General features: G+C 41.5%; 1 protein-coding gene across 4 annotated transcripts in view; it reads left to right on the plus strand.

Moving 5' to 3' along the window:
* The window catches only part of TRAK1 (trafficking kinesin protein 1), a 91030-nt gene that overhangs the window by 4665 nt on the left and 70849 nt on the right, over positions 1-15516 (plus strand). Inside the window, exon 1 of one of the 4 annotated variants that reach the window (XM_019537469.1) lies at positions 11277-11512. The exons of the other annotated variants lie outside the window; for them this stretch is intronic. Coding sequence (XP_019393014.1) covers positions 11449-11512 — 64 coding nt within the window. The 5' untranslated portion in view covers positions 11277-11448. Of the gene's footprint in view, positions 1-11276; positions 11513-15516 lie in introns of those variants that run through there. 4 annotated transcript variants of the gene reach the window in all.

The raw sequence follows: 15516 nt of genomic DNA on the forward strand, positions 1-15516 counted from the left end.
CTTCCTGCCCTTTGGGCAGGGGCCTGGACTCGATGATCTCCCGAGGTCCCTTCCAGCCCTAATGTCTATGAAATCTATGAAATTACCTACCCATCAGCCCTGTTGTCTTTCTGCAAGCTTGTGAACACAGTCAAGCCCTTGCCTCTCTCTGAAAGTGTTACGTGAATAGAGGATTGTTGGGGGTGGCATAGATCTGGGCAAGGAGAAGGAGTCTGGAAATAAATTCAAGGAGAGAGGGGCAGTAGAAACATAATGGTCCTCTTTTGAGGAGAATATTCCAGAAGTCTTGAGAGAGAAGTCCCTGAGTATAGCCTTTCCATTGGTTTGAGATCTAGTGAGAGAATGGTATGGTAGGAGGGAAATGTATTATGGTAGCAGGCTTGCCAGGCCATAAAAGAGACTGTTTGGAAATATTTTAACGAAAGTTATATCAAACAATAAGAATGCACTTCTTGTAGAAAACAGTGATTACATTGAGGCTTCCTGACTGGTGTTTTAAATAATTTAAATCAAAGCCACCCTGATACTGGTACCAACTACTGTATACCCTGGCTTGGTTTATTGCTGCAAAACTATGGCCCATTAATACTGTATTTCATTTGTAAAACCAAAAGTTTGGTAGATGCTGCCAGATTTTGTCATGTGTCCTCCTGCTATAAAAAGCACTTCTATTAGTGGAAGGCTTAGCTCTTTTTTCATGGCAGAAAAGCTGTTCATCACTTTGAAACCTGCTTCCCCTCATCCCACTTGATTTTTTTTTCTTCTTCTTCCCATTTCTCATTGGCAGGATGGAGAGTCAGCTCATTCTGTCTTTGCCCTTAAAAGAAAAGCAAGCTGATTGGCTTTTTTGGTTTGTGCCTAACTTACTTTCCATTAAAACTTGGAGTATTAAAGGCCTGTAGTAGAGCCTGTGGCTTAGACTAAGCACTAGGGGTGTGCAAAGCAGGTCCTATTCAATTCAGATTCGGATTAAGCCCGAATCAGAGACGGTGATTCGATTTGTTGATTCGGATCACTGTCCCTGATTCAATTCAGTCAGATCTGAAGATTCAATGCTGATTTGGGGAATCAGCAATTCAGACATAAACACAGCTTTAAAAGTCTTTTCTACATACCTTGAGGTAGCAGGCGCAGCTTGTGATCACTGCAATGCTGGGGCACATGGAGAGTCCCACATGAGTGCAGGGGGGCCCTCCACATGCTCGGCGGCGAACCCAGAAGTGGACCAGAAATACTTCCAGTCCAATTCTGGGTCTGCTGGGGAGTGCACTGGGGGGCTCTCTCAGGCCTTCCCAGCTCAGTGATTGGCCATGGGGGGATGCCAGGTGCACCCCCAGACCCAGAAGGCATCAGTCACTGAGCCAGGGTGGCACAAGGGGGGCCTTCTGCATGTTCCCTGGCAGACCCAGAAGTGGACTGAAAGTGCTTCTTGTCCACTTCTGGGTCTGCTGCCGAATGTGCTGGGGAGCCCCCTGCACTCCTGTGGGCTGCTCCATGCATCCCAGCATTGCAGCATTCACGAGCCACCTGCTACCTAAAGGCATGTAGAAAAAGCATTTAAAGCCATGTTTACGTCTGAATCAGAATAATAAGTATGTTATTCCTGTTATAGGTAAGCATAGAGATGGGTATAAAGGACACTTGGGGCACAAAGTGCAACATTTGGAGAAGGTTTGTTTTTTTCTTTTTGTATTTTGCTTATTAACAAAGGATTTGAGTTTGGAACTAGTTTGCTTCCTTAATTCAGTACTTATATAGATGGGTTTCCCTGTAATCTATCATGGTATTTATGCCACATTTTATTACTGAAATATCTTGAATGCAGTGCACAAATATCAGTCTGGCAGTCCTCTTTTCCATGGGCGGGGGGGGAAATCCCTGTGTTCCCTGCAGTTATTATTCTTCCCTCTTATGGATGATGGCTGTCTTGTTTATGAAGAACATTTAGTTAAACTTGTAAGTACTTCCCAATTAAAAATTATACAGATGCAGGAAGGGGAGATGGCTTTTGAGTTAACTGGGTTAAACCATCAAAGGTGGTCAAACCCAAAAACAGAGGTTTGAATCGGACCTGGTATTCAGCAGATTCAGTATTGCTGATTCAGTATTGCTGATGTTTATAGGAAGCTGCTCACTGTATGTTGATGTATGTATGTTTAATGTCCTTGTCTTTGTTCCCCATTATATTATAGTGAAACCAAGCTTGTAGGGTGCACATACAAGGATTCATGTTCGCAAGGTCTACAGTTTTAGAAATGAGGAGTAGTCTCCTGGTCAGCAGTATTTACCAGAGGGTATTTTAGCAACTAGTGCTTACATTACCCAGTAGCAGTGAAGGTTCAAAACTGACTTCTATCCCAGTGGACTTGAGGCAGTGCTCCATAACTCTCTTGCGAATTGAGTGGCACCCAATTTCGAAAGGTAATTTATACATTACAGTGCTTACCTCCTTGAAGAGGGGCCAGGCACTGTGGATTGGGGATCATCCAGGCAGGGACAAGCGTGAGTCTATGCTTATTTGCTTATCTCTTCACACCTTGCGGCACCCCAGGTGCCCTAGCAGCCTGGTTGAGAATCTCTGTTCTATCCTGACCAGAGAAAAAGGGAGTGCCTTCAGTTGTGGAGGTGATGTTACTTGCAGAACAGGGATAAACTGAATTTATTTGGCTTTGGAAAGCTCCTTAAAGAGTTGGGTTGTAGAAAGAAATAGAAATAGTTGGCTGCTTCATTCCATTATTCTCTCCCTCCTTTGACATCTTCCTTATCATCTGGCATTTATGCTGAATGCTTGCTAGAAAATGTCTCCTCTGAGATCATCAGGTAAATTGAAAATTCTGGTAAATTTTCTGCTTTAAATCAGACTACAGATGGTTTTCTTTACTGATCTCAATTACTAGTGAGCATTTGTACTTTGAGACATTTATTGCAAAGGTCAAAATGTGACAAATGGTTTTCTTGATGTTCCCTAGTGTTTCTTTATGGAATCAAGGAATGCTTTATGTACAACAAATTGAGTAGGTTGCATTGTTGCTAGATACTGCATGCAACACGCACTATTTAGTATGACCTGAAGTACTAAAGGAAGACCCTCCTTAGAGTGCTGCCAGATAGCAATAATATTGGCACCTGGACAACTTATTACTTGAGATACTCCATATAGGTGTAACAGTCTGTCCTTACTCATGAAATGTGGCAACCGGTGGCAACCAGTTTTAGATATTTTTGTAACCCTGTTGGATAACTATTTGCAGAATGTTAAGGACTTTTTTTTAGAGATTACAGTAGTTCAAATTGCCATCAACAGATGTAAAACTTGATAAACTTGGAAGCAAGAGAGGATGTTATGTATGTTAGGCTTCCTGGTTCCATTCTGATAAGCCAGCATGAGCATGGGACACAAGTTCCAATAGCATGCAAAACAGAGCAGATAAGCACAATGGAGCAGACAATGGAAAATGCCTTGGTAACCAAAAATTTGTTTTCTAATTCCTTCTTCAAGCCTCCAGGTCTTTAGAATGATAGAAATGATAATATTTAGATCTTAAATCATGTTTAAGTAATATCTTGCAGAACTAGGACTAGATGATGTTCTTTCTATTTGAATTCCAGTGTTGTACTACTGGATGATGCTATCACCTTTGGCCAGTGCTCTTTCCATCTTATTTGCAAAATAAATTGGAACCAAATGTTCTAAACCAAATTTCCTGATCTATGAAAGTGGCATAGTTGCTTGCTTGATGTTTTGTTGGAAAGATGAATGTGCTTTCAGCACCATTATGGTTGGAATCTTGGGTGGTGAAGTCTGCAATGGTCCGCATGGGGCTAAGCCCCACCAGCTCCTGCCTGTACCCACCAGCCCAACCCTGGCCAGTATGCCCAGCTTACCAGCTGAACTGTTCCCAGTGTGGCAGGCCCTCTTGGCTCTCTTGTCTCCAGTGGTGGCTCCTCCTCCTGCTGTGCTGGTGGGGGAAGCTTCATCTGGGCAGCAGCTGCCCCAACATGTGGGTCTCTGGTTCCAGCTCCTGGCTACCTTCCACCCACTCTGCCCACCTGGTGTGATAAGCAGCCACTTGTGGGATGGTGGAGTGGGTGGAAGGTGTCTGGAACCTGGAGCCTGGCGCACTGGGGCAGGCACGTCCCAGCTGCAGCTCCATCCCTCCCTCCCCCCTGGTCTGGAGCCACCCACAGGGACAGGAGCAGGAGCTGAAGGTAAGGTGAGCATGCAGCACCCGTGGGGCTGCAGTCACACCAGGAGTAGCCCCACGGTAACCTGTGCATGCTGGCCTGCCCTGGGCTGGACTTGGCCCTATATGAAGCACCACGGGGCAGCCGTGGGCCAGATCCAATCAGTTTGCAGGCCAGATTGGCCCGCAGGCCATATTTTGCCCACCTCTGCAATAACCTAACCTCCTAAGTACTGTATGTTAAAGATCATTTTCTGTGTTGATTTCCAGAGGAAATGAGCCTGCTCATGCTTGCCTGCAGCGCAGCTGTGGCTTATTAGCTTGGGTGGTAGTGCCTCATGCTTTTAACGCTGTGGGGCAGGGGGCCCTTGGTTTGATCCCTGATTGGTAGTCAAGGGAATAACCATTATAGGTACCAGATCCTCCTTTGTGTGTTTTATAGGAGCAATGATGTGAAGCCACTCAGCTTTTCCTTTGAAGTAATTGTAACTGGTAATATATTGGCATGATGTTTATACATCCAAACAGCTTCAGTTTGTTAGCAACCTTTTTTGAATGTGAACTGCCATCTGTATCCTGGGGTAGAGAATGTAAAGACTTAACTTCAAGCTTTAATTGACAGCCAAACAAATAGGAGGCTCGAAATCTGATGGATAGAAGAAATGCCCTGTGGAAATGTCTGGTTGGCTGGAGCTCTAAAATCGTCATTCTTCTTAATTCAAAAACAAGCAGGTTAGACTTATTTTTCTGTCATTAGCTGGCCTGCAAAGAGTCGAGACCTGTTTTTCTTTAATGAAAGCCCAAAGCACTCCCTCCTACCTCCACATACACACTGCTTTTGTTTTTAACCCATGTGTGACCAAATCTTCACTGATCAACAGTCTAGCCTTCAAATCCTGGAGCCTAGGATGTCTTTTAGACCAGTCTAACCTTGGTTGGCCAAAGTGTTCCTCCTATTGTTAATGCAGCAAATTACTACTATCATCTGAAGTATCAATATACAGTCCTAAGGAAAATAAAAGTTTTAAAATGCAAGATGTAGCATGTGCTTAAACCTGTAGATAAGAGGAGCTACAACCTTCCGCATTTTTTCTAAATTTATTTGCATACCTTGTGCCCCAAGGAAATTGCTATTGTGATGTTCAGTTGGGAGGAGTTTGGATGTATTGCTTTGGAAAATGGTATTTGTCTTTTTCGTTAGAAAAATATTAAAGTTGCATTTATGGCTAAGGACTTACAGAATTTGGGACAAGCGCCTCGTGACTGCTGTTTGAGCGTGGTGCCGGTCATCATTTTCGTGGCAGAGCACGGCGGGCCATCCACACCTCTGATTGGCTGAGGGGCCCTGAAAGTCCAACCCTTCCTCAGAGATTGACTGATGGCCATCAGTCAGTCTCCAGAGAGGGGCGGGATGTCTGGAACCCCTCAGTCAATCAGAAGTATGGAGGGCCTGCTGCACTCCACTGTGAAAATCTCTCCCTTCTATTCTCCCCTCTCACTCCCCTTCCTGCCATGCTTCAGGATGCCAGGGTTTTCCACCATTTTGCAGCTCCCTTTTTTTCCCCCCCTGCTCACTTTCCAATCTTGTCCTTTTTCACAGTTTCCACGCTTTTTCACGGAGGCCTACAGATTTATCAGTTTCTGCAAAAATTGCAAAATTGGGAATTCAGTAGGTCCCTACTTTACGTCCTGATTTTGGTTTTCAAGTCAAGAAAATCAAGTCGAGAAGATCTGCCTTCTTCATTTCCCAAATATATTCACTGCTTCTGATTAAAAATAGAAGCACATACAATATATATTTCATTTCCAGTATTTCTGCATGGAGCTGTATATACAAGATCAGCTTTGAAATTATATTGAATATTTCATCTCCCACATCCCCTGCACAACAGTTGCATGTTTTGGAAGTCGGGGGGAGGGCATATCTTGAGTTTTCTGGGTTGTCTAGATTTTGAGACTGGATTTTTTTTTTACCTCTTGCTTCAGCTGCTTTGCAGTATCCATTGGGAAATATGTACAACAAACTTGTAATTGAGTTGAATAACTATATTTTATTTGGGTTCATGAGGGGGATTTACTCTTTCAAGAGAAAATTATACACAATGGTGGTCTAAAGTCATATTGTATGGAATTTAAATGTCTTTGTGGGAAGATGCATTTTTAGCCCTATTATTCACTCATTTTCTGTCTCTAAGCTAAATCACATAGTTCAATATAAGAATAGCTGTAGAAATCTAGAATTCTAAAACAGCAAAATCTGCAAAATACCTTTTCTTGTCAACTTAATCTACAACCCACGTTTACTTTTACTTTCCTACTCCATTGTAAGAGTTAGTTGGTGGTAGAACAGACTGTTAGCAACAGGCTGCCAATTAGTGATCTGTAGACACTAATAGTGTGTGTGTGTGTGTGTGTGTGTGTGTGAGAGAGAGTGAGTGAGAGTATATACCCTTGTGACAAACCCCACTTGTCAAGCTGCTGGCTTTGAATTCCCACAAAATTAAAAATTTAATTTTAAATGATTGATCATTAAAACGATTGAAAGTATAATAAGACTTTAACTATTTTTCCAGGATGTTTTAAACCAAACTGTCAAAGCATGACTAGCAAAGCACTGAAAAAATACCATAGGGAACAATGCATTATCAAACAGGTGCCCAAAAGGACCTAACAGAGTAGGTCCTTCCATTTTGTAATGTTTTTTTTTCTTTTGTATAAGTCCCTAGAATGATTTTATTTTACATTCTTGTGTTTTAGTTTTTAAATGAACAAAAGGAATTTTTTTTTCACACAGCATGTAGTTTAAGGTGTAGAATCATTGCCACCAGATGTTGTGGAAGTTGACAGTTTAGGCAGATTCAAAAAGGGATTAAGCAAATTCTTGGAGGAAAGGGGCATCAATAGCTGTTGACCACGGGAGTTAGGGAAACAGCACCTGAATCAGAACTTCCTACACCATAAATGCTGGAAGCTGCAAATGAGAGAAAAAAACCCTACCCTGTTTACTCGCCCTTTCAGCATCCACACTCTGCCACTGTGCAAGACAGGATAGTGGGCAAAATGAACCTGTGGTCTGACCCTGTAAATGACAATTACTATGTTCTTAGTGTGGCAAGCTACAGCAGACTAAAGGTCAGTGGGTGTTTCCCTGTTAATATGAGCAGCTTGCATTTGTATGGTACATATGGAGTATAATGCTGTAGACTGGCTGCAAGGTCAGCTGGTGAATAGATTATTACAAGGCGTTCCCATGTTTGTTTTTTGCAGCATATGCATTGTGATTTACTTCAATCTCTATTTAGGAATTATGGAGTGGAAGGTATCTTACGGGTCATTGAATCTAGACCTATGCCATCACAGGGAAAAACATCCCTTTTATTAATTTTCATCTTATAGTTAGGGTTTTAGCTATACACCTATTCCAGAACAATGAGGTTTTCCTGATGTTCAGTTTAAATTCATTCTTGGCCAGTTTATCACCATTTGTTCTTGTTCCAGTGTTGCCCCTAAGTTTGAATAGTTATTTTCTATCTTCCTTTTCCCTTTCCTGTGAAATAAGTTACCAATATTATATACCCTTAACCAAACTGCATTCCATAATCAGCTCCTCTTAAAATAGCATAACTCTTTTTTCCTTCCTCTTTCCCTCACTTCTGGTTTCATAGTTTCATAATTTGTAGGGTTGGAAGGGACCTGAGCAGATCATCAAGTCCAACCCCCTGCCATGGCAGGAAAGAGTACTGGGATCAAACAACCCCAGCAAGGTGTTCATCTAGCCTTTCTTTAAGACCCCCAAGGTAGGAGTCAGCACCACTTCTCTTGGAAGTTGGTTCCAGATCCTAGCCGCCCTGACCGTGAAATGAATTGGAGTAGCACCAGAAATGAATTGGATTACATGAAGCACAAGAAAAGCAGGAATGAAACAAATAGCTTATGCTAAACAGTTGAGTTAATATTGCTATAGGAACCTTCATGTTCTACATTCCTGCCATTATTTTAACAACAAAAACAAAAAATTACATGTAATTGCAATTGTAGTTTCTTCACTCTGTGTGTGTGCATGCATACGTGCTGGTATATGCAAGGAATTCTCAAAGTCATGAGAGATTGTAGTGAAAAATTAAGTGGCTGCTGTAGTAAGATTTTTGCATGTGATAAAATTGCATGAGCAGAGTTGGAAAAGGCAGTTGTTCAAGGTATGTTCTCTTTTATTCCATAAGTGTGTTAGGCTTCTCAATCTCATATTTTAAAAGGTTTCTAATGTCGTCTTGTATATTCCTTTGTGACATACTAATGTACAGTTTACAGACATAATTTTATTGCTTTTAGTTAAATGTTGAACATACTATAAGGAAAACTGATTTGGCAAATGAAATGCAAAAAAAATAGCATTATCTGTCACTGTAAGTAGAGAAACTACAAGGAAAAGTTCTTATGGGTCCCCTGTTATCTTCTTACAGTGCGGTTCTTCCTTTCATGAAAGTCAGGTTTTGCTGCAGTGTGACAAATTGATAGGTAGGGGTAGACCCAGAGACGATCCTAGGGAAGGCCTGGGGCAAATCTGCCTGTGGGGGGCCCAGATGCAAAGAAGTAAGAAGCTGGCGGTGGTAGCGGCGGGGGGGGGGGGGAGCGGGGGCCTTGCAGGAGGGGCTGTGGCCGCTCTACCTATCTCAGTGTGGGCCCCCAGGGCCCGGGGCACTTGCCACCTCCCCTCCCCCGAGATGGCCCTGGGTAGACCCCTTCCTTGCTTCTCTTCTATAGGTAACTTGGGGGATGAGGATGCATCTTTGTACCTTGCATCCATTGGATTTGAACCTACCAGAGTGTGAAGTTTGGCCCTGAGGAATGAGGTAAAAATGAGAAGGATAGAGGGAATTTGGAGCACATGCCTTCAGTCTGGGAGTCAGGGTCTGGTGCACACCCTTGCGTTAGTTCACTGGCTTTTCCACAGTGCTCTAAAATAAAATATAGATGGGGCTGAGTATCAGAGAAAACCATGGGAGATGGTGCTTGGTAAATCTTCCCAAGGTATGCTTAAAAGTAGTGGATTTTTCAGTTAACAGGTGGCTGGCTAATATTCCTCTGAGCCAGTGCTTCTTAGCCATTTTAGACTCAAAGCAGCCCTCAAACATGCCAGCTTTTAGCTTTCATTTCTTTTGGGGTTTTTTTTACTACATCTTGTGAATTCTGTTGCCAGGAACTCAGAAAGCCTACAACAGGTGAGAATGTTTTTGGCACCCTAGATTCCGATTTGAAATCTCTGGGTTTATCTTGTGAATCACACGTGTGTTTGCAAACTTAACAGTGTTAATATTGCATGACAATCTGTAGCCCACTTAAAATGACCTTGTGGCTCTGAGCACAAAGACAGTTCTCTGGGTGGGGTGACATCAGTCTCTACTCCCTCCCACCCCTGATAGGGCAAGCATTGTATCTATGGTAGGAGCCTGTTTTAGATAGTTAAGAAAACATTTGCTTGTTGCATATTGGTGAGAGTCCTTGCTGGAGGATTACAATTTTTGTCTTGGGGCCTCAAAGCCTGATGCTGGGCTTACGGAAATACAGAGATCCAAGAAAGGCAGTGCTAACTGGTATATGTATGGAGAAGGTTTTTTTCTGAGTGGAGGGAGGCAGAAGCAATGTATAGTTTAAGGCACTGGGCTGAGATCTGAGTGGACTTAGGCTCAATTTGTAGCATTGCTGCTGATTTCCTTTGGGTCCCTGAGAAAATCAGTTTCTCTCTCTGTCCCTCAGTTCCCAATGTATAAAAAGGAAGTATTTCCATAACTCAAAATTACTGTAAGGATAAAGTCATTAAAATGTGTGAGGCTGAAGTGTTACTGTCTTGGGTGACTTACAAGGACCTAAATAGAAGGAAGTATACGTTATTATTTGTTTTGGTCAAGGCCCTGCTGTGTTACATGGGGCCTACTACACACCATGCAGATGGGTAACAGAATGCATATTTCATACATTTTAATATAACTTGCTTATTCCAACCTTCTCTGTTATTTTCTTTAAAAAACATATTGGGGCCCAAGGTTATGGGTGATGTACAAGACCAGAATTGATGTTTGCATAGTTTTTACCCAGTTCTAGTCAGACATAATTGTCAACAAATTATTTATAGTAATGTTTTAGAAGATGACTCTATTCCACAAAGAGCTCTAATTCAAGACAGTTTACTGGGATAACTGATGTGAAGGCTATTCCGTATTAGTAATTTTCCTTTCCAAAATCTTAAGAAATGTTATGTAAAAATGTAAGCATTTTAAGGTGTACAGATGGCAGTAGCTTGTCATAATCCCTTGTTTTCTGCCTCGGTGTTTGGATGTTTGAAAAATGGGTCACTGGTTCACTGAAAAGGCAAAAGCAGATGAGGTGATCTAAAGGGGAAATGTGCTGCTGCCTGGTTCTTCTAGTTCCTCTTTCATCTTTAATTTAGTCATTTTTTTCTTTAAAAAATATCACACTGAAAATCCAGTAATAGTACAAAATAGCAACAAAACAGCAGTGTATGTTCATTTTCTACCTTTGGGAAGAGGGGCAAAGCTCTCAGCAAAGTAGGGGAGTTGGTAATGGATTTGATTTTCATTATTAATGCACTACATATACTCAGTGCATTGCAAGATTTTGATAATCATATAGAGCAAGCAGCAGCATGATGCAGAAGGGTATGTTTGCATTATAGTGCTGATCATTTTTCTATGTGAGGGATTTTTTTCTTTTTCTTTTTGAGACACCTATTAGCCTGTGAAGCCAGAAACAGCAGAATGCATTTCCTCCATCTCTGCATCTCTTTTAGAGCCAGCCAGTCTCCATGGTAACACGTTAGACTGAAAGATAAGTGAGGACCAGGGAGGAAAGGAATGGGTTAGAAACAGCGAAGTGGTGGTGTGTGTCCCTCACATCAGTGTATCAGCCTTTTGATAGGATGGTTTTGTTAACTCCCATCCAAGGCTCCTGTGTAGCTTCTTTATTAGAGCAGCCACCAGGACGTTTGCTTTAGAAATCTTTCTCCGTGTTTCTATCGTACTCCCCCTCATCCCACCTCCTCTTTCTTTTTCTTTTTTCTTTTTCTTTTATCTCCAACCTCTCTTTTAGTTTGGCTCTAGCCTCTTATTGAAAATGTACAGCTCATTTTCAGCTTTCTGTGAGCTTCACTGCGGTTTGGTATTTTGTAAGGGCAGGGAGGCATGGCTGCGTTTCACTTGACCTTAGCAGCACAGTGAAATCTCTTCTACATTGCTGAAGGATACTGACTATGCAGAAATTTATTGAAGCAGATTACTATGAACTTGACTGGTATTATGAAGAATGCACGGATGGTAAATATGCCTTTGTCATGTATTGGAACATCATTTGTCTTTTGAAAGACCAGCGTGCAGGTCTTACACAATTTTGAAAAGGAACTGAAGAAAAAGGCAGTGTTTGTGTGCCATGGAGATGCCTGGCCTGTGACATCTCAGCATCTATTGTAAGCATGTTACATGAGGCTGCTGTAGGGCTTTCTGTGTTTTAGTGGGAGTGGCAGGTGAACATATGTGTACTGTAAGATCTGTTCTTCAGAGGGAGAAAACAATTGAAGTACTTACTGTATGACTAGTAATACTGAAATTAATGTGTAAATATATTTGTTCTTTAAATGTTAAATTGAAATATATTTTGCGTGCATATGTGAATATACGTTATAGATGCATAACAGCATCTTTTAACATGTATGTGTTTAATAATATGTGGTGGTTTACACTTCGTGTGTGTGTATTTGTACATATTTATTTCATAGCTGCATATGTAGAAGAGGTTTTATATACAAGAATATGCTTATTTTCACAAGATCTATGATGCTATCAGAGTGATAATGCTGTAGGCAGGGTCCCTAGATGATTTTGTGAGCTTTTTGCCATTCACTTGGGTGGTGGTTTCTTTATCACAATGCTGAAATGTTCTGATGGCACTCACCATAGAGGGCACATAATGAGGGGGGAAGAATGCCTCAAATTGCTCCACCTGTTTAGTGGGAGAGTCAAACTCTTTTGCCAATGGCATCCAACTGAATCCTGAAGGAAAATGCAGTGTTCAGAAAGAGATTGCCATGTCAGGCTCTCTTTTTGTGTAGGAATATTTCTATAAGCCAGAAGAACCCAAGATCGTAAATGGGACCGAGGACAAAAATTAGTGGCAGGAGGCTGGGAGGGCTACAAGAATTGTGTTGGGCACCAAAATATTTCATAGTGATTTTGCATTTTGTCGAATGAACAATAAAGTGTTTATATATCAAAACCTTGAGCTGGTGATTCAAGGATTTTTAAAATCAGCATCAAAAGAGCTATGTACACATGCTTTTATTTGTATCTTTGGGCTATATTTCCTAGACACTGTGAACTTGAACGATTTCTGTTTTTAAAATGAATAATTCTGTGTATGTATCCAGAAGTATGCAGCACATCCTCCTACATATTTGAGATGTATGATCAACATTTAGTTGTACTGAATCCAGTTATTTTTATCTTCTAGATTTAACCTTAGTAAGTGCTGCAGCATCTGATATCATCAGAATGATATAGATAGGTCTAGTTTAGGCAAATGCTGCTGCCCCTTGTGTCCTTGTCATAAATTAGATGTTTTCCCATAATTGTGCGTAAGTGATGGCTCTTTCCATTGCTCCAGTGAGATCTTCCTTCATACAGGTTTCACCAAGGAGTTGGCAAATGAGTATGTGCTCTGTAGTCTACACTTCACCACACTTGCATATATTCATGTCATTAGAGTAGCCTCATTTGATCATGTTTAATCTTTAAGTTTGCAGGTGCTGGTAATTCATGCATCTCCAAGTTCACCAAACAAGCTCCGCCACTCTTAGAAGGTCCTCCTGGAGTTCCAACTCCATTTCAGAGCATCTGATTGCAAGTAATTTTTCCTCCTTTAACCTCAGTCATGCTCCCTGTCTGCTGTCATCTCCAATGGCACAGCACTGGTCACACAGCTTTTTCTCATGTTAAGCCATTAAGTTACTTCTGTGTAACCATACATCGGGTGCCTTGGATCTTCCATCTGCTGACATCTTTCTTTTTGGCTCGCTACCTTTCTTCTGATACAGTGGCAGGTGCCCCACACAAAAAGGGCAGTTGCTGCTCGCCACCCCCTGTGCGTGGTTGCTGCTCATCACCCCCGCCTCCGACAGCATCTGTGGGTGGTCAGTGATCCCGCTAGTGCCACCATGCTACCCCAGTTGCCGGGGGCCCATGTCGTTCATGTTCAGATATCGGTTGATTGTGTCAGCCAGTAAGTACAGGCTATCTTTTAGTGTTGGCTTTAGACAACCTGTTATTTCATGACAGCTGTTGTTTAGAACTGGGTCTAGTTTCTTGGCATGAACTGATCATTCCCATGCTGGAAGTGCTTAGTCTGCAGTAGAGTAACAGAAGGTAATAGCATGAGTTTATAATGTAGCTGGGTTTGCTTGACCAACTTTCAAAGTATGCTGTTGTGGGTGGTGACTTTGCCTTTTGTTGTTTTAAGTTTTTAAGTTTTCTTACATCTTCCCTTTAAGCTTTAGCAAGCTTAAGAATCAGAATAGTTGCACTGTTGTTTAAAGACGATAGTTCGCTTCTGCAGTGAATACCAAAGGGGACCTTGTTTTATTTTGGGAAACAGAAGGACTAAATTTGTTCCACTATTCTTTTATTGTTAATGTCAACCAGGTCAAAGTGTCAGTGTATGCGGTGATGTGGTGTGTATGGCTACCAGAACCGAAATGAAACGTTTAACTGTTTTATAGTGGGTAACTTCTAGGGCACAAACTTGGTTACCAAACAGTATAACTTTGCTCTTTTTTAATAGGCCTTTTTTTTTTTTTTTTTTTTGCCAAAGATGCACCTCTGTACTGAGAAAAACATAGACTTTTTAGACTGATCCTATAAAGAGCACTGCAGAGGCAGGTTCTGACCCTGCTTTCACTGGGGACCGAGGCCTCTGCCTACCCATTCTTCTTTTAGAAACAGGACTTTAATTTGAAAAATAAGCAAGTATTTGCTGAATGCATTTGCAAAAATCTAGGGGCAGCATTCCCAGAAGAAAGGGCAAGTTCAGCTTATCTTTTGGGGTGCTGAAAGGTACAGTCTGCCTGTTACATGGAGTATGTATCCTTCTGATTGGAAACAGTAGTTAAGGTGTGCAGGGGGAAATCCTGTCAGTTCTGCCTTAGTCCCTAGGTTAGTGGTCAGATAATAGCTCTTAACAGGTTCCTTGCATGTTTTACTTGTTCCTTTGCTCCTCCCACCTGTAGTCATGGGGGAGTGAAGGGTGGAGTGCATCTTCAGGATTCTATAGAAGTATATACATTGGGGTTAGGGTTTGGCTATTTTTTTTTCTTATTTTAGGGGGAGAGAAGAAAAGTATCTCTGGAGGTAATTGGACATGTGATAAAAAGGCTTACTACTTTTTTGTTAACTTCTTTCGTTGAAGGGGTAAAAATTAAAGTGCTAATCCAAAGTCTTGATTATAATTAGGCTTGGCAAAATTCGATTTTCATTTTTTAAAATAATTTTGACAGTTAAAATCAATGTTTATTTTTAACCATTTATTTAAGATTTTTATCTATTTTAGATTTTCGGGGCTGTGCGAAATTAGGGGCTTGGGGGCACATGTATGTACACACAAGAATGTGTGCACACATTCACGCACACACACAAATAGACAGGCGCTTCCTCTTCCAGCCCAGCACACAGCAGTTATGAGGGAAATTGCTGTGCTACTAGGCTGTCAGCCCACCACCTGGCCCCCATGCACTGCACTGCCAGGCTCAGCGCCCACTTTCATTTGTCCTGCGATATTCACTGCCCCATGTGCTACCCCGTTTCTTTTATTTAAAACTAGACATTAAATTATTGTTATTTAGATATTCTCTCATACTTTAGAATTATAGGCATGAATCTTTTATCCACTTTAAAAGGGAAAGGTGTGCCATTCAACCACGTGCTTCATCTGTTATGAACATCTGAATAATCCTGTAGCAATATGTTAGTTACCATATTTTTTACATTTGCCCAAATACCCACTGCTGAAAATTGCAGTGTGTATTATCTGTAAGAAATATGGTAAGAACAGTTCCTGCTACTGAGGGCAAAAGTGAAAGTAAAATCTCAGGGAGAAGAGCAGTAAGCAAGCTTTTCTTCCAGATACTGAAATCAGGGTCTTATATGTTATACTTAGCACATGTTAACTGCACTTAAAACTAGCATTCAAGCAGTAAGACGTGTACCAAGAGCCATAGTAGCATAGTAAAGCTAGGACTTTTCTGGAGCATCTCCAGGTATATGATACCTGTTTG

This window comes from Crocodylus porosus, unplaced genomic scaffold (assembly GCF_001723895.1).
Source record: "Crocodylus porosus isolate Cpor-Errol unplaced genomic scaffold, CroPor_comp1, whole genome shotgun sequence".
Classification (NCBI taxonomy): domain Eukaryota; kingdom Metazoa; phylum Chordata; order Crocodylia; family Crocodylidae; genus Crocodylus; species Crocodylus porosus.